General features: G+C 43.9%; 1 protein-coding gene across 5 annotated transcripts in view; it reads right to left on the bottom strand.

Moving 5' to 3' along the window:
- DISC1 (DISC1 scaffold protein) overlaps positions 1-25,825 on the bottom strand; it is a 355,839-nt gene that overhangs the window by 199,820 nt on the left and 130,194 nt on the right. For 4 of the 5 annotated variants that reach the window (XM_047825519.1, XM_047825520.1, XM_047825518.1 and 1 more), the window contains 3 exons: positions 19,637-19,691; positions 14,822-14,924; positions 1,795-1,983 (listed from right to left, as the gene is read on the bottom strand). In XM_047825519.1, the coding sequence (XP_047681475.1) occupies positions 1,795-1,983; positions 14,822-14,924; positions 19,637-19,691 (347 nt within the window). Of the gene's footprint in view, positions 1-1,794; positions 1,984-14,821; positions 14,925-19,636; positions 19,692-25,825 lie in introns of those variants that run through there. The other variant, XM_047825522.1, reaches the window with a different exon arrangement.

The following is a 25,825-nucleotide window of genomic DNA, read 5'->3' on the forward strand; positions in this document are numbered from 1 at the left end:
TGTGGATGGACAGAATAGAAGAGCCTGGGTCCCTGACCATCATGGAGTTGCTCATCGGTATCCGAATTGACTCTTTCCCGGTGCAACTATAGCTAGAAATCAAAATCTGCTTTAAGAATTCTACATATTGCCCATTTCTTAAATAGTCTTATTTTAAAATATTTTATCCAAGGATAAAAAAGTCAGCTCACGGTACATACACACATGTGCATACTGGCCCTCTGTATTTGCTCTATATTTAAAGCTCTACTTTTAGAGCTCCCTCTAAATTTTAACTCTCAAAAGCCAACAAAAGACAGAATATGGACTTTGGCCTAGTTTTATTGCATTTCAATGGATAAAAGCTTCAATCTACTATGGAATTTATGATTTATTTATTTATCTGTCTCCCATTACTCTCACTGACCCAAGATTATTAATTTGGTTGACCCAATAGCCAGGTCACCTCAGATTGGTTAAAACTTAGCTTCAGTCTAAAGCACAGGGAAAAGGATAGCTGATCCAGCAAAATCCAACCCTAAAACATAAAGAACACCTTCACAACAGTAACAGTAACAAGTAACAAGTAACAGTAACGGTAACTGAGCCCAATGAGGGGCTTAAAGGCATGAACCAGGAGATCATGACCTGAGCCAAAGTTGGAAGCTTAACTACTGACTGAGCCACTCAGGAGGCCCCTTTATTCAGTCTTAAGCACAAGTCTTCATTTACTTCAATCTGTGGAGTATTGAATCTGTGGGGCTACCTAACATCCCCATTCTTTTCTTATTTCTTTTAAATAAGCACACTTTGTAAATATAGCTATTTATTAGTAGATAGGTCTTTCATTTTTCTAGTGAACAACATTTATTTAGGGACCATGATATACTATGTATGACCTCTGGCCTCCAGCAACCTTTACTCCCTAGAAGAAATGCAAGGGCAGTCTCACACATACACACACACACACACACACACACACACACCCTCAAAATCTTTAGAAGTTGCCTCCTTTAATCTGCATGACTTCATCAGTCTATGAACTAGATATTATTCTCCTCATTTACCAGTGAAAAAACAGGTTCTAGCGTCTAACATATTTTAAATCTGAATTTGTTTTTCGTGATTTCATTCTTCCGATTAGAAACTGAACCACTGTAAATTCTTTACATGTTTTTAAAGAAATAAGTTTTCACTTCATCAATTTGGACTGAACCAGCATCTTCTGAGACCATCCCTCAGGGAACCAACCTCAAGGTGACCTCAGTTGCTCTTAACAACCGGAACAGGAAAAGAACACAAGCAAAGAACACAGTAACTCCTCTGACAGGCAGACACTTCAGCTAGGGCAGCACTGGCCTCTTCTACATCATTCTTCCTGAGGAAAGAAGCTCTCAGAAAACCTCACACATAGAAGAGCCACTTCATGGTTTTTATTTGGTTTTCTCAGTCAGCCTGCTTTCGTCTCTGATTGTGCAAGCCAGAAGACTGAGCCAAGGAACAAAAGGAACATAATTGTCAAACAGAAAATTCTCAAGACCTGTGCCAAGGGAGGGATTGCTCTAAATAATCACAAGGCCATTAGCAAATTCAGGGGGGGGAGGGGGTGAGACAGAAAAAGAAAAGACATCGCCTGCTAATAGCAAAACAAAAGCTGAGAAGTAATTCTATCCCATTCGCCAAGGCTCCTGCCAAATAGATCCTCCAGGAAAAGTGTCATGTGCTCCAGGACCCCCTTCACGGTGATGGTCACACTACCACCACACAATACAATTGGTACCGTAGATATTTCACCAGGCGGCAGTGACTACTTACCGTGGGCAGTTTCCCCCTGGTCCAGCTCCTTTCTCAGTCTGCTGTAGTCTTCCTTCACACTTCCCAGCTTCTGGACATTCCTGGAGCTCAGCAGCAGCAGTTTGTCGAGGAGTCCCTCCAGCCCTTCCCTCTCCGATGTTAGTGATCTCATCTCCTCCGTGAGCTCCTTGGCTGTACAGAAATGGTTTCCTGCAGCACATTGCAAGAGAGAAGGAGGGAAAACAAGTTTTACAGCATCCCCACATGTGGAAGATTTAGCAACAGCTAATGCGCACCAACAGTACGGAGAAAGAGGGCTGAGCTTTGCAACTGCATCCAACTGCATGAATGGTCTTCCGTGGAGGAGTCCGGGAAAACACTGACTATCCTCCTTCTGCTAGGAAAACCCCCAGTCTCTTTATCGCCTTATTCTCGTTTCGTCTGCTGTAAACGTTCCATTGACCAAGTCGTGTCCCTGTGAAACACAATGACACAAAAGTGTCCGAGTGAAATCCAGGGAAGCCACATGCTATCATGCCATTCAAATATCCAAATGTCAAAGAGAAATGGAAAGGGACGAGCCGTTGGAGTCAGCCTAGACCTCAATTCAAATCGTATTCCTCCTGTCACCCAACCTGCATGACCTTGAGCAAAGAAAGAGGCATGTGCAATTTCAGGGCAAACTTCTTATAAAATCTGATTGTACTAACACCTGCATCACAGGTGGCTTCAAGAATAAACATGAAATTCTGTAAAGCACTAAGTAAAATATATCACACTCTGAATTTAGCAAGATTGCGGGATACAAGGGCAATATACAAAAGCAATTGCATTTCTAAGCATCAGCAGCAAGTGGTCTATGAATTTTTTTAGAATGCCATTTACAAGATTCTAACACTCAAAATACTTAGGGATAAATTTAAAGAAACATGTGGAAGACCTCCACACAGAAAACCATTTTTAAAACTCCTGAAAGAATAATTAAAGAAGACTTAAAGGAATCAGAAAAATAGAAACTATATATACATATATTGGAAAATTGAGTATTTTTAACATTTCTACTTTCCTCAAATTCATCTATTCATTCGATACAATTCCAGTCAAGATCTCATAATGGTCTTTTGTAGAAAGTGACAAGCTTATTCTAAAACAGAAAGGAAAATGCAAAGGCCCGGATCAGCCAAAAAAAATCCTTGAAGTAGAACGAAGAGGAGATATATTACTTGATTTCAAAATAATGCTGAAGCTACAGCTCACGACCGTATGACATTGGCATATAGATAAATAGACAAACAGATCAATGGAATAGAATAATCCAGAAGTAGACCTCACACAGTCAAATGACTTTCAACAAAGCGCCAGAGTAAGTCAATGAGGAAAAGAGTACAATGGACCCCTGAACAACACAGGTTTAAAACATGCAGATCCAGGTACGCATGGATTTTTTTTTATAAATACAGTAGAGTACTGCAAATATATTTTCTCTTTCCTGTGAATTTCTTAATAACATTTAACATTTTCTTTTCTCGGGGCGCCTGGGTGGCTCAAGTCATGATCTTGCAGCTCGTGGGTTCGAGCCCCGCATCAGGCTCTGTGCTGACAGCTCAGAGCCTGGAAACTGTTTCAGATTCTGTGTCTCCCTCTCTCTCTCTGCCCCTCCCCTGCTCATGTTCTGTCTCTCTCTCAAAAATAAATGAACATTAAAAAAATTTTTTTACATAACATTTTCTTTAGTTTACTTCATTATACGAATACAGTATGTAATACCTATTGCATAAAAAATATGTGTTAATCAACTGTTTATGTTTATTGGTAAGGCTTCCGGTCAACAGTAGGCTACCAGCAATTACATTTTTTGGGGAGTCAAAAGTTATACTCTGCGTGGGGGGGCCGGCACCCCTAACCTCCACATCGTTCAAGGGTCAACTGTATTGCCAACAAATAGCAATAAAACAACTAGCTAGCGAGATGGAGAAATATGAACCTTGATCCATAGTTCAAATCATACACAAAATTTCATTAGAGACAGATCACAGAGCTACCTGTAGCAGCAAAAACTATAAACTTCTAGAAGAAAATACAGAATACCTTTCTGACCTTGGAATAAGCAAAACTTTGGTTAGGACCCAGAAAACACTACCTATAAAAAAAAATAGGTAAGTGGACTTCATCACAATGATAAAACCTTTACTCATAAAAAATACCATTAAGAAAATGAATAGGCAAGCTACAGAGAATATATTTGCAATACGTCTATCTGACGAAGGAGTGGAATCCTACAACTCAGTAATTAAAACACAAATGGCCCCATGGAAAAACAGGCAACTGACTTTACAGGGTGAGATATGCAAAGGGCTGGTGATCCTATGACAACATGTCGGTGTCTCTTAGTCAACAGAAAAATACAAATTCATCCCACTGCAAAACCATTCCAATGGCTCAAGTGAATGACACCAAAGCCCAAGGTTATGGACTCCTGTGCATAATGGGAGGGTAAATGGCACAACCACCTTGTGGAGACTTCTGTGCATGTCTCATAAAGTTAAAAACACACCTACCCCTGGACCCAAACATTCTACTTCCAGGTATTTACCCAGGAGAAATGAAAACGTGTAATCAAAAATAGTTGTACTCAAAAGCTCATTGTGGCTTCACCTGTGGTAGCCCAAATGAAACAAACTAAATGCCCATCGAGGGGAGAAAAGCAGACGCAGAGGCACATCTACACAACGGAAGACAACTCCACCACAAAAAGGCACAAGGGCCTCATCTCATACACATGGTGATGTAGGAATCTCTCAAAAAAGAAGAAAGAAAGAAAGAAAGAAAGAAAGAAAGAAAGAAAGAAAGAAAAAAAGGTGCAAAAGACTGCATATCACATGATTCCATTAAGTTCTAGCACAGGCAAAGCTGATCCATGGTGAAAGATATCAGAACAGAGGCTGTCTGGGGAAGGAACACAAAGGTGGCTTTTCTGGAGTGATAAAAATATCTGCATAGGGCTGCAGATAACAGGTGTCAAAATTCCTATAATGGGGCACTGAAGATCTGTGCATTTCACTGAATATAAATCATACCTCAATAAAAAAGGAAAAATATATTAGGGGAAATTTTAACATGAAACTTACACTATCAATTAAGAAGCATATCCCATTAACGAGCCCTCTGTAAATAATAGTTATTGCTACCAGAGGGCTCCGTGATGCTTGCACAATAAAAGCTACAAGCCTTTTCTCCTCAATCTCTTACCACATCCCTATGAAGGAAGTTAGGTCCTATGTTATCTATTCTGAAATGCACGCTTTGGTTTTCACATGTTAACATCTCTGAAGTGGTGATGCCTCTTACAGTTGCTATCAGGCAGGAGGTAGTCTGGATAAAGCTGTTACTGGGTGACTGTCTTTCTTGGTGGCTTAGAGGACCATCTGCAACCCCCCGGTGTCTCAAAGTACAAACCATTTAAGGATCATTTGGGACCTGGCTGTTGCCATCTATTGTAATGGATCTGTAAGATCAGGAAAGCACCGACACTTAAAACTTCAAGAATGGTGTTGCAGCTTGGCAGAAACCTATAGAACCCCATAGAAACGGCAGTTCATTCTTAGAGGATAAAGACTTCCATCACCAATAGTTTCACTGCTGCAGAGGATGAGAACGGGTGAAATAACCTGAGCTCCGACCACTTGGAATTGAAATGTGGTTCAGAACACTCAGACTCTGAACATGAAGACATTTTAGGAACACCCTAAGTGATTAATTTTCCTCTTGGAAGAGTGATACGTGACTTTTCAAAAGCCTAAATACATCTAGAAGAACTATTTTAATATGTATAAAATAAAAATTCGAAGCTATAGAAAGCATATCATTGTTTAGTTGACAGTGATTTTTCTTTCGTAGTAGTGTATAAAATAACAGTGCATTTTATGTTCACTGAAATACAAGTTGTTATCTCTGCTTAACAATCAGGAAAGCTGAAATCTAACGAAAAAAAATATCTTGCTGAGGTTACCTAGCAATCAAATGGAGGGCAGGTTTCCAACTCAAACATAACTCCAGAACCCTTCTTCGGTACTATAAACTATGCTGTTTACTTCTTTATTATTAATAGGCAGATTTCAACCCGATATAAATGGGAGAAATGTGACAAAATATTGTCCCACTTTAAAGGCATTCTGAGGGGCACCTGGGTGACTCAGTTGGTTGAGCGTCCGACTTTGGCTCAGGTCATGATCTCCGGTCGATGGGTTCGAGCCCCACGTCAGGTTCTGTGCTGACAGCTCAGAGCCTGGAGCCTGCTTCTGATTCTTTGTGTGTCTCTCTCTGCCCCTCACCCACTCATGCTCTGTCTCTGTCTCTCTCTCTCTCAAAAATAAATAAACATAAAAAAATAAATAAAGGCATTCTGGACACCTAGCACATACATTTCTGTCACTGTAATCCATAGTGCCCAATTCCATGACTGGATAAATATCTTTCGAGATGCTATTTATTGGCTGCCCCTGTAGCAGGCAAATGCAAGAGACAAGGCACCACCCGCTCTCCGGAAAGTACCATTAAATAAAGAAGAGAAGCTGTATTCTAGGAAGTGGACAAATATGCACTAGGAGAGCTCAGAGAAAAAAGGCTGTTCCAGAAGGTGAAACAGAGGCAGGTTTCATGAGGAAAGAATGTTAAGGTTTCCAAAAGAAAAAACGGAAACGTGGTTAGAGAGGAAAGGGCTTGGCTTCAGAGGGTGGTATGAGGCATGTGGCCAAGATGGAGACCAGACCCACAAAAAAGCTGGATTCAAATGGTAGAGGGTCCAAGATGCCAAGCTGATGGGCTTGACCCGTTCAGGAAAAACAAAGTCCGGATAAGGAGTGCAGGCTGGACTTCCATGAGCTTTGAGCTGGAAATAGCAACACAACTAAACCATTTCCTGGACCCGTGATTTCTTTCCCAAACAGTGACCAAGTCAGGGCCGCTGTGGGATGGAGCCCCTGTGGACTTCCACAAAGAACCCCGAGTTTGCTAAGTACGGAGTACCCATTCGGGAAGATGAAAAAAGTTCTGGCCCTGGATGGTGGTGATGTTTGCACAATGGTGTCAATGTACCTAATGCCACTAAACTGTAACTTAAAAATGGCCAAAAGGGCAAATTTTATGTGTATATTTATCTTATCATAATAAAAAGGTATCCTTTAAAAAAAAAAAACAAAAAGAACCTCAAGGGACATGCCATGTTCCATGGCTGGTTTTGGGAAGACCAGCCCAGAGGTGTGACTGCCTCTAGACAGGGCAGCCACGAGCACAGGGTGATGCTTTCAAATGTCCCTTCCATGGCTGGGCTCAGGGAGCCCCAACCTTTCTGCTGGGGCATATTTTCAAGCAAGGGAGGTGACGAAAAGTGAAGTGGGCACCACCTGTGTCCCCAGAGACACCAGGCAAAATATACCCCAGTGTGTAATCTCCTCTTACAAACAGTTCAGGGAGAAAAGACCTCTAAAAACAAACCAGAAAAGACTACACAGGGCAAGTGCCTGCCTAGAAGCTTTGCTGGATTTGTAGGAAATACATCCTCAGATACCCCTGCAACTCACAGAAAGCTCTAGAGACCGAGCGCCTTAATAAAACATGAAAGAGATCATTAATTAAAACCGGGGTCCCTTCCTTGGTCCTGAGGGAAAATGCATAGTGACAGACGTGTAAATTTTATATATGCAGAAAGAGTGTGAATTCCCAGAGAGACAGTTAATATCGCAACCGAAGCCATGAGAAAATGCTACACTGCACCCGGTGAATATTTTATAAGCATTTTGGTCTCAGATCCAAGCCCATGAGGTAAATCCTGCTTGATTTAGCCCTCCTTCATTACTGAAACTGGCCAAGAGCTCTGTGATGAAAATACAGAAAAGTAAACGCTGATCCCTGAAGGGAGTCCCATCAGTGACCCCGTGACCCCAATCTCTGTGACTCTAATGGGCCCTTTCCTAAATGCCACAGGAGGATTTGTGCAGATGAACGTCCTGCCTTTGCCATCATCCCACACATACACCAGGCTGCTCTTCAGCAAGAGAACAGTACTTGGGCCTTCACAGAGATTTTTTAGAGAACCTGTCAAAGTCGTTTCTTCTACAAATGCCACAATTAAAAACCTCCAGGGGAGGGGCACCCGGGTGGCTCAGTCAGTTAAGAGTCTGACTCTTGATTTTGGCTCAGGTCATGATTTCACAGTTTCGTGAGATCAAGCCCCTCATCGGGCTCTGCACTGACAGACCAGAGCCTGCTTGGGATTCTCTGTCTCCCTCTCTCTCTGCCCCTCTTCTCTTTCTCTCTCCCTCTCTCTCTCTCTCTCTCTCTAACATAAATAAATAAATATTTAAAATTAAAAAAAAAAAAACCCAGGTTAATGCCAAAGCCAAAACTGATTTTACCCACTCTGTTCCTTCTAATTTTATGCTGTATCCTAAACAAATATCTCCCTCTTCTACTTCACAGTATCTCTGGGTTTTTTTTTAGGTCATTTTTTGAGAGTCTGATTTTATAGATTACAGGAATCTTGTTATAGGAATAGTCTCATTTAGCCTTCTCACCAAGCCAGGATGGGGACCTTATAATGACTGTCCCTGATTTCCAGTTGAAGAAACTAAGACCAGAGAGTGACCTTCCCAAGGTCACAAAGTTTTGGAGTTCTAAGATTCCACAGGAGGTTACTGAATTTGAACTGGGTTCTTCCAAGGTCACACTGGTTGCTAATACAGCTCAGTAAGTCACTTGGTCAAAACGTGAAAATGTGGCCACAAATCATCCATAAAGGGAGGGAGTACAAAGGCAGCTGGAGAATGAATCCTGTAGGCTGTGTCACCCAGTCTCTAGGCCTCACGTGACTTTAGGGGGAAGCCCCCCCCACACACACACACAGCACTTGCATAGGCCCACAGACATTTCCATCTGTAACGATTCTCCTAAAATTATTCATGTTTATGTACTCAAATTTCAGCTATCCTTCTTTACTGGAAAAAAAGAAAGAAAGAAAGCCAGTGCTGAAAATCATCAAACTCCAAAAGTAATAGAGTCCTGCATCTTTTTTCTGGCACAACGCCATATCTTTTGGGGAACGCCAAGCTCAAGTACACATGGTTCTAACAGCTTGAGAAAGCGTAGTACCTGGTGAGAGGCTGAATATACAAACAGATAATGGCCAGATCATTTCTAGAAAGAGCACTCTGACCCACAGCCTGCAGAACCTGTCCAGGAAATGAACCCCCATATCTACAACAAGTCCAGGACCCAGGCTGCTATAAGGCAGGCTTGTAGGAAGCCAGGTTGCTATTTCTAGTAACAATCCTGGAAACAAAAAAGTCACTTCTGTAACAATTGGTCCAAGATGGCAGGATCGTATTAATAACTGACAGCTTCCCTAATTTTTGTCCCTGCTTCCAGCCAGAGAGAGCCAAACATGCCCCCTAACCAATCACACAGGCTGCTGTAAGTAGCCTGCCTCCAGTATCCCCAGCCTCCAGTCGGAGCACACCTGAAGCCTTCCCTTTTCCCCACTACAAAGCTTTCCCACTCCTCCGCCTGCCTTTGAGTCTCTACCAAAACACAGGTGATGGTGGCCGACTCCCTTGCTGTAGTAACCGCTGAAACAGCTTTCACTTCTCATTCGGTGAGTCTTGTTTATTTCCACACTGGATAGATACCATCTTTGAAAAATCTTTGCTGGGCCTATCATCCCCTCCAGTCACTGATCTAATTTTTTTAGAGACAGGGAAATATTTTGCGCTTATCTGGAAAATCTAGTTGATATCTAGATAGCCTTCCATTTAGACACCATTAGTGCAGCTAATTTTTATTCTCTGTAAAGGAAAAGTTGAATTGGATAGAACCATCGTCTAAAAAAAATTGGCTTGGAGTATCATAGACATCTTGACATGCTACTTAAGAATAAATGATTATCTGAACTATTTGTTCCTTGGAAACAAATAACAGGAGGCAGGTGGGAAAGAAAATATACCACAAACTGAGGGAAGACCCAAGGGAGGTGTGAAAATAACAGATTCTGAGGATCAGCAATCAACAAATGAGGTCCATTTTTTCTTAACATAATTAGTCTCACCGACTGTCTCCCAAGGGCCAGGCATCAGGCAAAGCCCAAGAAAAACAGAGGAGAGTGACTCAACAGATGGACGCCATCAATAACAGTGGATGATGCAAGGAGAGAAAGGCTGGAGCCAGAAACGCGCACAAAATGTCAACATCAGAGCAGTATCAGAAGGGGGGCATCAGAGAGCCAGGCTTTGATCCTAGCGGAGGGGAAATGGTCACAGCATGGCAGGCCCCGTGCCAGAGGAAGACTGGGATGCTAATCAGGTTACAGAGCACAGATAGAGACAGAGCCCAGTTATAGGACCTGGGGACCCATCCAAGGACTGGGTCCCAGCAGTGGTGCAGACCCAGAGGCCAACAGGCAGGAAGGATGCTTGCTGCTGAGACTTACACGTGAGTACCACACTACTTAAATACCTTCTGTGTCTGGGCCTGAAAAGTCCTGGGAATTGAAGGAGCATTGAGGAGGCCACAGCTACAAGAAGGGAGGCATGCGTGCAGAGGATGGGACTGGACTGAGTTAAGGCACAGGGCTCATCCCTAGAAGCCAGCAGCTGGGCAGGGGTCCAGCGTGGTGTTAAAGGAGATAGGCCCGAACTTCTGATGTTGACATCTTAACCACAGAGCCCAGATCAGCCGTACCCACCACACAAGGTGAGGGCCATCCCCTCACCTTGCCTCCCAAGCAGCAGCAGCCTAGCAAGGGGCCAAAGCAATCAATCTGTGGGGCAGAGGACAGAGTTTTCAGTGAGGGTCACAAAGAGGTTAAGAAGCCCTTGTCCAGGCTGGGCTACTCCCCCCCCCACCCCTTTTTTTAGTTCAAATTTTTATTTAAATTCCAGTTCGTTAAGGGGCACCTGGGTGGCTCAGTCAGCTAAGCATCTGACTTTGGCTCAGGTCATGATCTCACAGCTCATGGATTCGAACCCCACATCGGGCTCTGTGCTGACAGCTCGAAGCCTGGAGCCTGCTTCATATTCTCCCTCTCTCTCTCTCTTTCTCTCTCTCTCTCTCTCTGCCTCTCCCCACTTACATTCTGTCTCTCTTTCAAAAATAAATAAACATTAAAAAAAATTTCAAATTCCAGTTAGTTTACAGTTCAACACTGGTTTCAAGTGGTTCATCACTACATACAACACCCAGTGCTCATCACAAGTGCCCTCCTTAGTACCCGTCCCCCACCCACCTCCCTTTGTCAATCCTCAGTTTGTTCTCTATCATTAACAGTCTCTTGTGGTTTGTTTCCCTCTCTTTTTTCTCCTTCCCATATGTTCATCTGTTTTGGCTCCCTTGTCTGAAAGTGGATTCTCCAGCCCCAGTTGAGTCACTCTAGCTGTGCCTGCCAAGGCCTACCCAAATTGCAGATTCCTGGGCAAAATGAAAGGTCAGTGATGCTTTAAGTCACTAAATCCTGAGGTTGATTTATTACACAACAATCGATAATTGAGAACAGAGTTTGGTATCTGAACGCTGCTGGAACAGACCCTAAAATCTGAGGCCCTGATGCTTGCACCAGGTGGCAGGCAGAAGCCTCAACAGGCCTCGGTGCAGGCTAAAACGGAAGCAAGAAAAATATAATTGGAAGCTGGAAGAAAGGGGATCCTTGCCACGTAGTGATGGAAAGTTTGGTAACATTACCAACTGAAGGAGTATAGAAAAACTTCCTGGGGTGCCTGGGAGCCTCGGTGGGTTAGGCGTCTGACTCTTGATTTCGACTCTGGTCATGATCTCATGGTTTGTGAGATCAAGCCCCAAGGCAGGCTTGCATTGGCAGCACAGAGCCTGCTTGGGATTCTCTCTCTCCTTTTCTCCCTGCCCCTCGCCCCCCTCTTGCACGCACACACTCTCTAAATAAAAGTAAATAAATAATGGGGCGCCTGGGTGGCTCAGTCGGTTAAGCATCCGACTTTGGCTCAGGTCATGATCTCACAGTTCGTGGGATTGAGCCCTGCGTCAGGCTCTGTGCTGACAGCTCAGGGTCTGGAGCCTGCTTTGGATTCTGTGTCTCCCTCTCTCTGCCCCTTCCCCGCTCATGCTCTGTCTTTCTCTGTCTCTCAAAAATGAATAAACGTTTAAAAAAATTAAAATTAATAAATAAATAAATATAAAGAAAAACTTCCTAATAAATTTAGTCATATGGCCAAGGAGACTCCAGGCAGAATGCAGACGTGCCCACTGGCTTCCTGTCACTGCCTAGGATACAGTGCAAGAAAAGAGAAGTGAGTTAAAGAATACATCGTTCAATATGAAGGTGCTAGGATTTGCTGAATCTGAAAATAAAACTACTTTCTTATTCCTAGTCTCTGGAGACAGCAAATGATTCTCGAAGGAAGAGAAGGTCTCAGTCTATAGATCAAATCAAGGGTGGGAGATCTAACATGGTGAATCATAGAAACTTTCAGACAGACACAAGGCCCCCTGGTAATCTTAAACACACTCCCAAGACCCTCTTCATTCAAGAGTGCGTCCAAGAATCCCAAGGGCTTTGCCCCTCAGCGTTCTCACAGATGGCCCAAAATGGAGGAAGGCTTCTCTTGGAGAGGTACGTCATGGCTTTTGTCTAAAGGAGTGAGAATTTGCCATTCTGAATGGACTGGAAGTGTCCTGTCAGGATCCTGAGGGAAGTGCCTTTTCCCTGCTCAGGTTCCCCCACCCCCACCCCTGCTGTGGAGTATAGCTCAAAAGGAAACAGAAACCACATTGTGTGCAGAAGACGCAAAAGAATGATGACCACCCTGGCCCTGGCGCGGCCGGTGAGGAGACCCCATTGGCTGGAAAGCCTGTTCTCCAAGGGCCTGCAGTGTCGTCCGGAAACAGAGAGGTAAGAAGGTAAGCTCCCATCCCAGCTAAGTCTCTGATCAGGCCTCACCGATTTTCTCAGCTGATCAAAGAACTAAGCACAAAACCCAGGCCCCATATGCAATACACCATCTCAAGAATTTTCCTCGGGATTCTAAAAAGAGATTACTCACATTTGAAAGAGGGATACCTCTGCCGCCTGAATGATACATCTCCTCCCTTGGGCTTAATAGAGACACATCCACCTGTATTCCTCAGGAAGATATATGGATTAAGAAAGGCAAAAACACTAACTCAGAAGCAAGATTGTGTTCAATCTTCTTTTTTTTCTCTTAGCAAATGGGGCCATAATTCCAAGTAAATGGCATGTGAAGCTGTTAAGAGCCAAGCCCCACATTCACATTTCGATGTTGCGCTGGTTGTAAATAATACGCCTGACTGCATCAGGAACCAAATTGCTCGTTAACTGCCAACATTAGTTGTTTAATGATCTGAATACCAGAAGATGCCAATTATTGTATTCCTTCTTAAAATGCCATTTAAAACCCATACATGTAATTATTATACCTTTTCGTTAAATTTTTATGATTCTTCTGAATCTGCTGAGCTGGAGGCTCACTCAACCTATAAAACTCAGAGAATACTTGAAGGATGTCATTATGTAACTAGATTAAAACTCCATTTGTCGGGGCACCTGGGTGGCTCTGTCGGTTAAGCATCTGACTTCGGCTCCGGTCATGATCTTGCGGTTCATGAGTTCAAGCCCCGCGTCAGGCTCTGCGCTGACAGCTCAGAGCCTGGAGCCTGCTTCAGATTCTGTCTCCCTCTCTCTCTACCCCTCCCCTGCTCATGCTCTGTCTCCGTCTCTCTCTCTCTCTCAAAAGTAAGTAAACATAAAAAAATTAATAAAAAAAAAAAAAACCTCCATTTGTCACACCTGGACTTGAGTCCCTGCTCTGCCACCACTGAGCTGACTGAGTGAACTTAACCAACAGATATACCCTCAACCTCCTGATCTGTTCACTGGGACCTCAGTATCTCTCCCACCTACCTCACACAGCTGTTGTGAACATAGAATAAAATAACAGCACACAGGAGGGGTGCCGGGGTGGTTCAGTCAGTTAAGGGTCTGACTCTTGGTTTCAGCTCAGGTCATGATCTCACGGTTTCATGAGTGTGAGCCCCAAGTTGGGCTCTGAGCTGACAGCATGGAGCCTGAGTGGGATTCCCTGTCTCCCTCTCTCTCTGTCCCTCCCCCACTCATGCTATCTCTGTCTCTGTCAAAATAAATAAATAAACTTAAAAAATATATAGAGGAACATTTAAAAGCATTCTTCAAATGACAGGGTAAGATACTATTTTCAGAGACTTGTGTTTTCGACCTACTAATTAATGCGAAAATATATTCCTAATAACCACCAGATTAAGGAGGGATTATGATCCACTGAGAATCCTCCAGAAATCTAATATCTCTGACTCGTATGTTGAATGAGTACATCACCTTGTCTCATGTCATCGTTTTCTCTTCCTATAGGAAGGGGCTGACCACATCCAACAAGCTTCATGGAGCCTCTGCAGCTACATAATGCTGTACAAACATCTGCTAGAATTATATGGCATGAGGATTAACTCTAGTCTCTCAACTCATAAAGAAACAGAAACTGGGAAGTCCAAAACATGGTACCTACACTGATAACTTATCTTTTATTATATGTGCCTATGTAGTTTTATTTTCTTAAGTTTATTTATTTTGAGAGAAAAAGAGACAGCATGAGTGGGGGAGGGGCAGAGAGAAGGGGGAGAGAGAGAATCCCAAGCGGGTTCTGTCCACACTGTCAGCACAGAGCCCCGTGTGAGGCTCAAACTCATGAACCCGTGAGATCATGACCTGAGCCGAAATCAAGGTCGGATGCTTAACCGACTGAGCCACCCCGGTGCCCCTGTGTAGATGCAGTTTTAAGAGTCTTATCCATCCCTTTACAAGATGGCCGTGGTGCCCATTTACTCCATGAGTTTTAGTGAAACTTCCCACAAAAGCTCTGAAATGTCCAAGTCTGATATGGGTTATGGGTAGGAGGTTACTCGAGGACAGAGCCCGGGTGTGGTGGCAGCCGTCGCTACTACGTTCAGCTGCTTCAGTGTCTGCACCGTGTTCAGTTACCTGATACGGCTAGCATTTTGGCTTCAAGCAGCACCGGCAGTTGGATTTCAATATCATTTACTCTCTTCCTGAGAGTGCTGCAGATTCTCTCGCTCATACACACCTAGAAGGAGAGAAATGGCCACGAATCATCGTTTACTCAGGTAAAACTCAGAAAGCAATGGAGCAGCCGGCCAGAGGCTTCTGCGTCTGCAAGTAATTAAGAGGGGTGGTAAAGAGTGACTGAAGGAGAGTTCTTTAAAAGCAAGCAACGTAAACAGAAAGAAGTAAAAGAGGAAAGAAGGGAAGAGGGAAGACGGAAGGAAGGGAGGGGGGAGGACTAAATGAAGTGGGCATCGGGGGCACACCTCAAGCATTAGGTCCCATACCTTCACCACATCTAAACGCAAAAATGACAAGAGTTAACACACCAAAGTGCAACCACAAACCACAATAACGTCACCACTCTGCCCACTCCCTCCTCAGGGTTACTCCCGCCTGAAATACTCTTGACCCAAGTGACTTAGCCCACTCACACCCTTCCGGCCTCTGCTCACACACTGCCTGGGAAGAAAGGCCCGGCTGATGAGCCATGTACGATGGCAACCCCCTCAACCCTCCCGTCTTCACCCTGCATGATGGTTTTCCATAATGACTTCTCCAGCTGACACTATTTGTTTCTGTTCCTCAGTTTTTCTAGAATCTCTGTCCCCTAGGATGCAAGCTCTCTGTGAGCAGGGACTTTGCTCTGTGTCTGGTACACAGTAAACAGTAAGTAAAGGTGCACAGCAATTGAGATCAAGGGCAGAGCGGCAGGCTAATTACTAGTAGATGTTGTCTAATGAAACTTTAAGGGCAGATAGTTGCTGGCAAGTCATATTTGAAAAATAGACAAGGAGACCTCAATGAACTCTAGAAGTTTTATTATGTATTTTTCCAGGATGCTCCAAACACTTCCTATGTTCTTTCTTTGCTCTTTCAAAAATAGCAAAAATGTTAAATCTCACATTCCTTTTCCAAATGTCTTAGGTTATCTTTTACTTTCTTTGAAACTGAAACATCACATTTCTTTTCTTTTATTTAAAGCGAAACCCCAGGACGCCGGGGTGGCTGAGTCGGTTAAGCATCTGACTTCGGCTCAGGTCGCGATCTCATGGTTCAAGAGTTCGAGCCCCGTGTCAGCCTCTGTGCTGATATCTCAGAGCCTGGAGACTTCTTCAGATTCTGTGTCTCCCTCTCTCTCTGCCTCTCCCCTGCTCACACTCTGTCTCTCTCTGTCTCTCAAAATAAATAAACATTAAAAAAATAAAAAGCAAAAACTCTATATTCAATTGATATCTACACTCAGATAAGTGAGTTACCTAGAAAAACATCCAGTTCAACAAAAGCACACAGCTCAGTTGAATAACAATGAACATGTGTACAGAGACATTTTGGGTGTTCCACAAAGGATGTTACCTAGAAACGTCCCCCTCTTCTTGCTAAAAATCTGATTCCATTCAAAGACTAAAATTAACCCACTTGGGTTCACAGAGCCCAGAGAAAATACAAAATTTAATTTCCCCAGAAGAATCTAGATCTTGCTAGATACCATCGACTTTAATTGTTGTGCTTATCTTAGACTTAAATTGAAATTATTTTTGGAATCAAAGCAGACCTCACCCATCCTGCCTAAAACATTATACTATTTCTTTCATGGCCTTAAATATGTTCTTTTCCATAAGCAGCTGTAATTTCCCAGATCTCTTTATAAAACTCATTCTCTGATGAAGGCGACAGCATGGTGGCCTCCACACCAAAGCTGGAATCAGCGGGGATGAGCGTCCCCATGTCCCCAAGTGATTAATTCCTAGACCCTCACGGTGGTCCTGACATTTGTCAGGAAGTCAGAACTGGTTGTTAAAAAGAAGATGCTCTGGATTCCTCCTCCCAGCACCTGGTCTCAGGTTGGCCCAGTGCCCGACGATGGCTCATCCCTTTCCATCCATCTAAGAATGTCATCGGAGGTCCGAGGTCCGAGAACACTGCTGCTAAGTCCGTAACACGTGCCGTAATTCTTATGTCTCATCCAAAGTCCGTCCAGTCTTTCTGATTTTGGTAACAGTTTCTGTTAATCATAATTGGGCCAGTTTCTCCTTTGTTGAGCAAACCTATCCTTCAAGCTGTCACTATCAATATGAAACAGCTTCTCTAAATCTTATTAAATTGCAATGTACCTTCTTTCAGGCACTGCTGGATGTAATCGAATATCTACCAATCTCCAGCTATTCCATTTATTTCCAACTATTTCTTCCATCTCATTTATCCTTTAATTACCTGGTGTGGGTAACCGTTAGAGTCAAAGGAATGTAATGAATGAAGGAAGGCCCCGTCTCTCTTTGGGGGAGGAATCAAAACAATATCAGGTCTATGTGTCTAACATACTGAAGGAAGAAAACTGGGCCAAGCTGCAATTTTTACCTCAAGGTCGTGAGTCAGTCGAGTCCAGAGTGCAAAGTTGTTTTTTTGTGTGACTGAGCAGTTTTGTTTCAATTCCGTGTGGACTCATCTATGCCCCCCCACACACACACAATCATGGCTGTGTGCATGTACATACCCACCTATACACACATACACGCCCCGGAAAATCTGCATCTCCTTTTAATTTCCAGATAAAATTGGACCCTGAGGAACTCATTACCAAATAGAGCTTTCAGATTTACACTTTAAAATCTTAGATATGAATTCCTTAATCTTATGGAAAAGCAAGGGAATTATAAGTTTTTTTGTAAGTGCGTGAGAGCAAGTATGCAAACAAAGCCAATCACTTTCAGCATTTGGGCAAATCCAAGAGCTTTCACAGTAGCTGGAGATTATCAACAAATCCCACTATCATGTGCATATGTCAATATGTGTGTGCACAGTATAAAATGTCCCGTAAAACACACTCATACATAAACACCATGTGTATTTTGTCATTGGCACACCTGCATGCTCACTGCTGGGGCAGGGACTCGTTCAGATTACACACAGCATGTTCCGATACTCAATAAACCCAAACACTAGAGTGATTCCACCTTTTAATTCTGGGCAAAAATTAGGATGCACCTGGGGCGCCTAGGTGGCTCAGTCGGTTGAGCGTCTAACTCTTGATTTCAGCTCAGGTCAAGATCCCAGCATCATGGGATCGCGTCCTGAACTGAGCTCCGCACTGAGTGTGGAGCCTGCTGAAGATCCTCTCTCTCTCTTTCTTTCTCTCTCTCTCCCCCTCTGCCCCTTTCCCCCACTAGTGCTTGCTCTCTCACTCTCTAATTAATTAATTAATTAATTAAAAGAAATTAGGATGCACCTGATAAATGGCACATATTTACATCAGAAAATCCAGGAAAAGGAATCCTCCTACCCCCTGCCCCGTGCAGGAAGCTGGGGCCTCTCCTCGCCTCCCCAGTGGCTCCCCCTGGAGGTCACCTGGCAAACATCCATAGAACATGAACACTAGTCGGCAACATCACCGAAACATACAAGGTACGCCCTCTAGCACTTTCCCTGCTGCTTCACATGACAACGTGGGTAAACCGAGCCAGTCTCCCTTGAGCAGGAAAGAAGGTCTCTCAGCACATACAGTATGAGAACACATGATAAAAGCCCTTTACCAGAGCCCTACCAGGGGGATCCACCTCCTGGCGTGGCTCCCAATAAAGCAGTGCCTCAAATCTCATCTTGCTCTTCTCCAGGCAAACCTTCTGGCAGCACACAACCACCCATCAAACCACTGCTGTGTGATTTTGTAGCAAAACCATTTCATGGTTTTTGGTTTGGTTTTAGTTTTGGATTTTTTTTGTTGTATTTTTGTTTGTTTGTTTGTTTGGTTGGTTGGTTGGTTGGTTTCTGGAAACAGACACAAAAACTGAAAAAAAGAGAGCCAGAATAATCGTGGACGCTTCTGCCGACAACACAGCCCCAGTGTCGGCTCAGCTGTGGTGATCTGTGAGCCCCTTGGCAGGTCTTCCTGACCTCCCCTGGGCACTGAAAGTGAAAAAAAAAAACCATTTCTTTCAGGACAGTGGATTCTCATCTGCTTTGCTCTTTGCTCTGAAACCCATTCTTTTTACATCCTGGTCATCTCATAACCACCCCTGGCTCCCAGACTTAACACAAATAATTAACAATTCCTACCCAGTTCTGTGCCACACATGTAGTAGGTCACAGAGTAATTGATCCTTCTTGGTCACATATAACTATCTCTGCAGGGAAGGATTCTGTTTTGTAAACTGTGGTTACCCTAACTAACCACGACATTGACTATTTAATTGACTGTGTGCTCCCAGGGAATAATGCAGGAGTATGCTCTCTCCACACCAACCGAGGGCCTGATATGAAGTATACGTGGCAGTGAAAATGGGCAAAATGACTCTGAAGTCAACTTAAAAAGTTTAGAACACAAACACCTACTACGTCTTTTCCAAACTTGTTTGTGCGGATCCCTGAACCCTGTCCTCCTAGAAGAAAAGCAATTGATTTCTTGGATTACTCCCATCCCCAAAGCCTCTTCATGCAAAAGCATTTGAGAGTACCCAGAAGCACTCATTTCTGTCCCCTAACACTGACAGTTCCTGGTGAGGCAAAGGCCAAACCAATCAATCGCTGGGGGACCACAAGCCAGGACCCCCACCACAGAGCAGCCCTCGCTCCCGGCTGTTTGGCCTCATCACCTGGCCTGGAGGATGGCTTTGTAAAGTCTACACTTCTTGTGGAGCCATCAGCTAGACACAGAATTTCATGTGAGCTAGATATCACATAAGTTAAAAAGATAACTTTAGAGACTTCTTTAGAAAGTGGGCATAGAAAGGTGCTTACCTTAGCGGTGAGTTCCTTCAGTGACAAGTTGAGGGTTTTTATCCGTTCCCGGAGGCTGGAAGAATTAGAAAGAAGACATTGGTCTTCTTGGGATCATAGTTCAATACCACCAAATATAGGAACACGGTGAAACAGTGAAACTTCCATCAGCCCAAAGGCTCAACAACAGTGGGAAACATGATGCCAGATTGGTTCCATTTGACTGTGGAATTAACATGTTGCTAGGAAGCAGATTTCTCCTCTCTAACTACACTCTACTTTGGCTAGTACTAAAATCTGTTATTTCCATAGTGCACATCTCCATACTGCATAGATAGGGTGAAGGAACAACCCAGATGTGTTCCTCCTAGCAGGAAAGAATGAAAATGTACACAGGATGGTCTACACAGGGTAGCATTTCACAGGCAGTAATCAAATATGATCTATTCAGCTACACTGTGCAATCCAACAACTATGCACAGAGCACTGTGTTTAGCAGTGAGGTGGAACATATAGGAGATACGTGTATTTAAAGGACATACGACATAGGTTATCCTCACTCTCTTTAGGCTTATCCCTCCTTCTTTTTTCTCCTAAGCACTATCCACCTTGACACTTCTGTTATTCAGGTAATTTCTCTCTACCCCCACGGGAATATAAATTCCACCACCGCAGCAACTGTCAGTTGGGTTCACACCCGTATCCTCAGTGCTTAAAACAATTCCTGCAGCTTATAAGCAGGCATTCATTTGAGACCTGCAGAATGAATAAATGAACAAAGGAATGAATGAAACTAAGTCTCAGACCTTATTTCCAATGTTGTTACCAAAAGAGAGGAAGTACACCCAGACAATCAACTCCAGTATAAAACAAGATGAAAAATTACTATTGAAAATAGAAATCCAGTGTTAGGGGGCGCCTGGGTGGCTCAGTCGGTTAAGCATCCGACTTCAGGTCAGATCATGATCTTGCCATTCTGAATTCAAACCCTACATCCGGCTCTGTGCTGACAGCTCAGAGTCTGGAGCCTGTTTCAGATTCTGTGTCTCCCTCTCTCTTTGCCCCTCCCCTGCTCACACTCTGTCTCTCTCTCAAAAATAAACTAAAAAAAAAAGAAAGAAATTAAGAAAGAAAGGGAGAAAGAAAGAAAGAAAGAAAGAAAGAAAGAAAGAAATCCAGTAGGATCAAACTGTTACGTAAAGACTGTCACAGGCAGATACCATCTCCAAGGGCACAGTGGAGACAGTAAGTTAGGTAGCGATTTAGGAAAACAAGTGATTAGGTGGAAAGCTTCCTGGAAGAGGCAGAACGTGAACTGGGCCTCAGGGGGAAAAGGGAAGGATGAAACTCCAGGGAAAAGATGAGGCCAGCTGGACCATACGGTTCACAGAGGTGAACTGTGATAGATGAGAAGGGGAAAGAAAGTTTCTAAAGGGAGGGAAGAGGGGCAAGGACAGAAGGGGAGAAGTCTGTCTGCATCTGAAATGTGTGCTTACTCGTTTCAGAAAATAAGTGGGGGAAACGCTAATGTTTGTTTAATCTCAGTGGTGGGTAAATGAGTGTATGTTATGTTTTCCAATGTGTTTAGAATATTTATAGTCAAAACAATCTTTAAAGGAATATCAGGGACTGGCTCTAGTCAATACTGAAGGTGAAGGAGTTCTGAGCTTTATTCCACAGGCAGTGGGAAATTACTCCAGTTTTGAGCAGGAGAGCAATAAGAAAGAAATGGGGCTTTTCAGGAAAATTAATTGGGCAGCAATGTGAGAGGGGGTTTGGAGGGAACACCGAACGGGACAAACCAGGCAGGCACCTTCAGCAGAAACCCAGCTGTGAAGCCCAAGGGCGGGCACAGAGCATGGAAGTCAGGAAGGAAAGGAAGGCCTGGAACCTTTCATTAGGTTGATGCTGAAAAGCGTAAGCTCTGAAGCTTTTTGCTCATTATTCATTCATTCATTCATTCATTCATTCACATACTCATTAGTTCTTTCAATATCTACTGGGCTCCTAGTAAGTTAGGAACTTGGAGCATAAAGACATGGTTCCTGCCCTCAACAGCTCACTGCTTCTCAACAGTAGCCAAAAAAGAAAAAGAAAAAGAAAAAAATTAAAGAAAAGAAAGTTACAGGTACTAGAAGAGCAAAATGGTGAGCTGCAAAAGTGAGAAGGTCAGGTTTCCTGGGGTGTGGGGGGCGCGGGGGGTGGCGTTCGAAACAGCTGCTGCAGCAGGGGTTGCAAACGATGACAGGCAGGTTGCCAGTCTGCCTGCCTGCTGCTGTTCCTCGGCTGTAAGAACTGGTTTTGAAAGTTGTCACCTCCACCATCTGTGACTTCTGAGTACAAGCAAGTTAGTGCCCACTGCAAATGCCCTAGAACTGGGGCAGGCCCATTCTAAACAAGTCGTCCCCACTTTAGACCTCCGTCCAGCAGAGGAGGGGCGCCCAGGCCAGCCGGGGTCGGAGGAGAGCTGACAAACAGCAGGGCACCAGGCAGCAGAGTTTTCTGAATCCAGGAGTCACGATGTGACAAAAATCGGTGTGGGAACGGTGGGAAGGCGCATGTGGAATCCTCCCTGGAGAATTCTAGCCGGCTGGATGTGGACTGGCTCTTCTGAAGGGAGGTAAGTTTGGGTGGCATGCTAACACAGAGGGCAGGGAGAAGATGCCCCTTGAGATGCTGGGGAGAGAAGGGCAGAGGGTGCCAAAGATGTGCCTGGACCGATTCTGCCTGATTCCAGAGGCAGCACCAGCTTCCTGCTGCTAATGTCTGCTGTCTGAACTTCCAACCTGCCGAGGGCGGAGATGCACTTTCCCTCTCCAGGCTCATGGGAGCCCATTCAACTAATAACTTTTCAGCAAACGGTTCACCACGAAATTGATGCTGCGTGAGCATTTAATAGTATTTTATAAGGAGGTGTTCCCAGCCACACACACAGACCAGTTCATGCATTAACAATGAAGACAGATAGGTATCGGGTCCACCTGCTGACCCTGAAAATGTAGCTAACCAAGAGGCAGTGCCTTTAGCTACTGCTCAATAGGTCAAGCACTAGCCTTCCAGGGGTTGACACAGTTCGTTGGTCTTGGCTCAGCTCTGGTCCTATCCCAGAAAGAAGATGAGTCTCCTCTCAAATATCCATGTTAGAGCAGGGAGGCAGTGATGCGGATAATTGAATGCATTGTTTCATATTTGATTTGATTTATATTTAATTTATTTAATTTATGCTGTATTGCTTTTTGCAGTAGATTTACCTCCCTAATTATGTTTTGCTCAGGCTAATATTAACATTGGTTGCATCCCTGGGGATGAACGCAATGAAATGAAAGCAATGGGGGGGACAGAAGAATATGAATAATCTACACACCAGGCTAGTGGTTTTCAAGCTATTTTTAGTAGCAGAACTCTTTCCAACAAATGTTACATAGAACCATAATATATAAAATACGCAACAGGAGATCCGTTCTGATTGAGGGTGGGTGTCTGGCCTGGGGTACAAACAATGTCACAATGACCCCACACACTTAGTGTTCTACCATCACACTGTGGCCCCTGAGCCAGGATTCCTGGAGCAGGAATTCAAATTGAAAACGGCCAAATTAGAGAAGTTAAATGTTTGCAAACAAGAGTTACATGTACCTCAATGATTAAAACTCATCCCCATGTTTGTTTCAAGCTTGTATACTGTTAATGACATTAAGAACTGTCTTCTCAGATCCAATTACACTGTATCCTAGAAGCACATATACCGTCTCCACAAACAACGTTTGTTTTTTTTTTAATTTTTTTTTTCAACGTTTATTTACTTTTGGGACAGAGAGAGACAGAGCATGAACGGGGGAGGGGCAGAGAGAGAGGGAGACACAGAATCGGAAACAGGCTCCAGGCTCTGAGCCATCAGCCCAGAGCCCGACGCGGGGCTCGAACTCACGGACTGCGAGATCGTGACCTGGCTGAAGTCGGACGCTTAACCGACTGCGCCACCCAGGCGCCCCAACAAACAACGTTTTAACAAACACACGAGACCTCACTTACTCAAATGTATCTTTTGTTCAAAGCAGCCATGCTAGGAATAGGAGCGTCAAACATTTATTGAGCGCTTACTACGTACCAGGCACTTCTCCATATTCCTCACACACATTAGCATTTTAAATTCTCACAACTCCGTGAAGTAGGTACTATAACATCTACATTTTCAGACAAGAAAACTCAAAGAGGGATGTAAGTACCTTTCCCAGGGTTAACCAGCTGGTAAATGGGTCAATGATGACCCAAGCAGTTCCGCTGTCTATTCTCCTGACCGCTAGCTAACTTAACCCGTACCACCTCTCCTGGAAGCCGTTGTACTTATTCAAACATGCTCTCATTGTCCAGACTGGCGTTTAGAATCCTACCTTATTATTTTTTTATTTTTTTAATGTTTATTATTTATTTTTGAGAGAGAGACAGAGCACGAGTGAGTGGGGAAGGTGCAGAGAGAGAGGGAGACACAGAATCTGAAGCAGGTACCAGGCTCTGAGCTGTCAGCACAGAGCCCGACGCTGGGCTCGAACCCACAAACTATGAGATCATGACATGAACCGAAGCCGGGTGCTTAACGCACTGAGCCCCTAGAATCCTATTTCAGAATTACGTTAAATTGACAATACAATCAATATCATAATTTGTGAATGCACATTATTCTTCACTCACAAACTGGTGTTTAAATCAAATGACCAAAATCCACCTTCAACACATGAAGCCTCAGAAAAATCAAGACTGCTGGCAAGAATGTGCTGCAGAGAAAGCACATCAGGGGCAGATGGGTCCGGAGCTAGTGGTGGCAAAGGGAAATCGAGGGCAAGGAGGTCAGTTTTGAGTGGACTGTGTTCCCCGCACCCCAATTCATTAGTTGGTGTCCTCATCACGGACTTTATTTAGAGACATGGTCTTTACAGAGGCGATCAAGTTAAAGCAAGGTCATTAGGGTGGGCCCTAATCCAGCATGCCTGGTGTCCTTATGAAAAGGGAGAATTCAGATACAGACAGACACACAGAGAGGTGACCATGTGAAGACACAGGAAGAAGACAGCCATCAAAAAGTCAAGGAGAGAGGCCTCACAAGAAACTAAGACTGCCGACACCTTGATCTTAGACTTCTAGCTTCCAGAATAGTGAGACAGTGGATTTCGGTTATTTAACCTGCCTGGTGTGTGTCATACCTTGTTAAAGTCGCCCAAGCAACCTAACACAGGCAGGATTTTCAATTTTCAACTGAAATTAACACACAATTAATCATATGTATTATTAAGATCATACATACTGGGTCCAACATGAAAAAAAGTCACTTCCTTATGTAGCAGCAGGCAGACAGCAGACAACATGATAGCTCTTTTGTTTGCTTCAGATTAACAAATGGTTTCATGCTCTTTTTTTAATAAGTTTAAAAAAATTTTAATGTTTATTTTTTTAATTTTTTAATGTTTATTTATTTATATTAATATTATTTATTTTTGAGAGACAGAGTGTGAGTGGGGGAGGAGGAGAGAGAGAGAGGGAGACACAGAATGTGAAGCAGGCTCCAGGCTCTGAGCTGTCAGCACAGAGCCCGATGTGGGGCTCAAACCCAGGAACCGCGAGATCACGACTGGAGCCGAAGTCGGATGCTCAACCGACTGAACCACCCAGGGTGCTCCAGTATTTATTTATTTTTGAAAGAGACAAGAGAGAGAAAGAGAGAGTGGGGAAGGGGCAGACAGAGAGGGAGACACAGAATCCGAAGCAGGCTCCAGGCTCCCAACTGTCCGCACAGAGCCCGACGTGGGGCTCAAACCCAGGAACTGCAATATCATAACCAGAGCCAAAGTTGGACGCTTAACCGACTGAGCCACCCAGGCTCCCCAAGACGGTTTCATTTTCAACCCACCCAAGTGGCAGACCAAGAGAGGTTACAGCAACAGACATATGCAGGATGTGAATGTTCTCATTGGTAGCGTAGGAACTACGGGTTTGAGGGGCAGCCATAAGAAAATTTCACATAAGAATGACTTTGATTTAAAAAAAAAAAAAATGATTAGGAGACCACTGGGTTAGTACAGGAGCTCACAAATAAATGCCTGAGCTTCAGGTTAGGGATGAAAAGGGGCTCCCTGAAACACTCCTGCAATATCACGGGAATGCTACTGCTGGTGTCAAAAATATCAGTAATAAAAAATTAGTTTGGGGAGAGACAGA

The sequence above is a fragment of the Prionailurus viverrinus genome, chromosome D2 (assembly GCF_022837055.1).
Source record: "Prionailurus viverrinus isolate Anna chromosome D2, UM_Priviv_1.0, whole genome shotgun sequence".
NCBI lineage: Eukaryota > Metazoa > Chordata > Mammalia > Carnivora > Felidae > Prionailurus > Prionailurus viverrinus.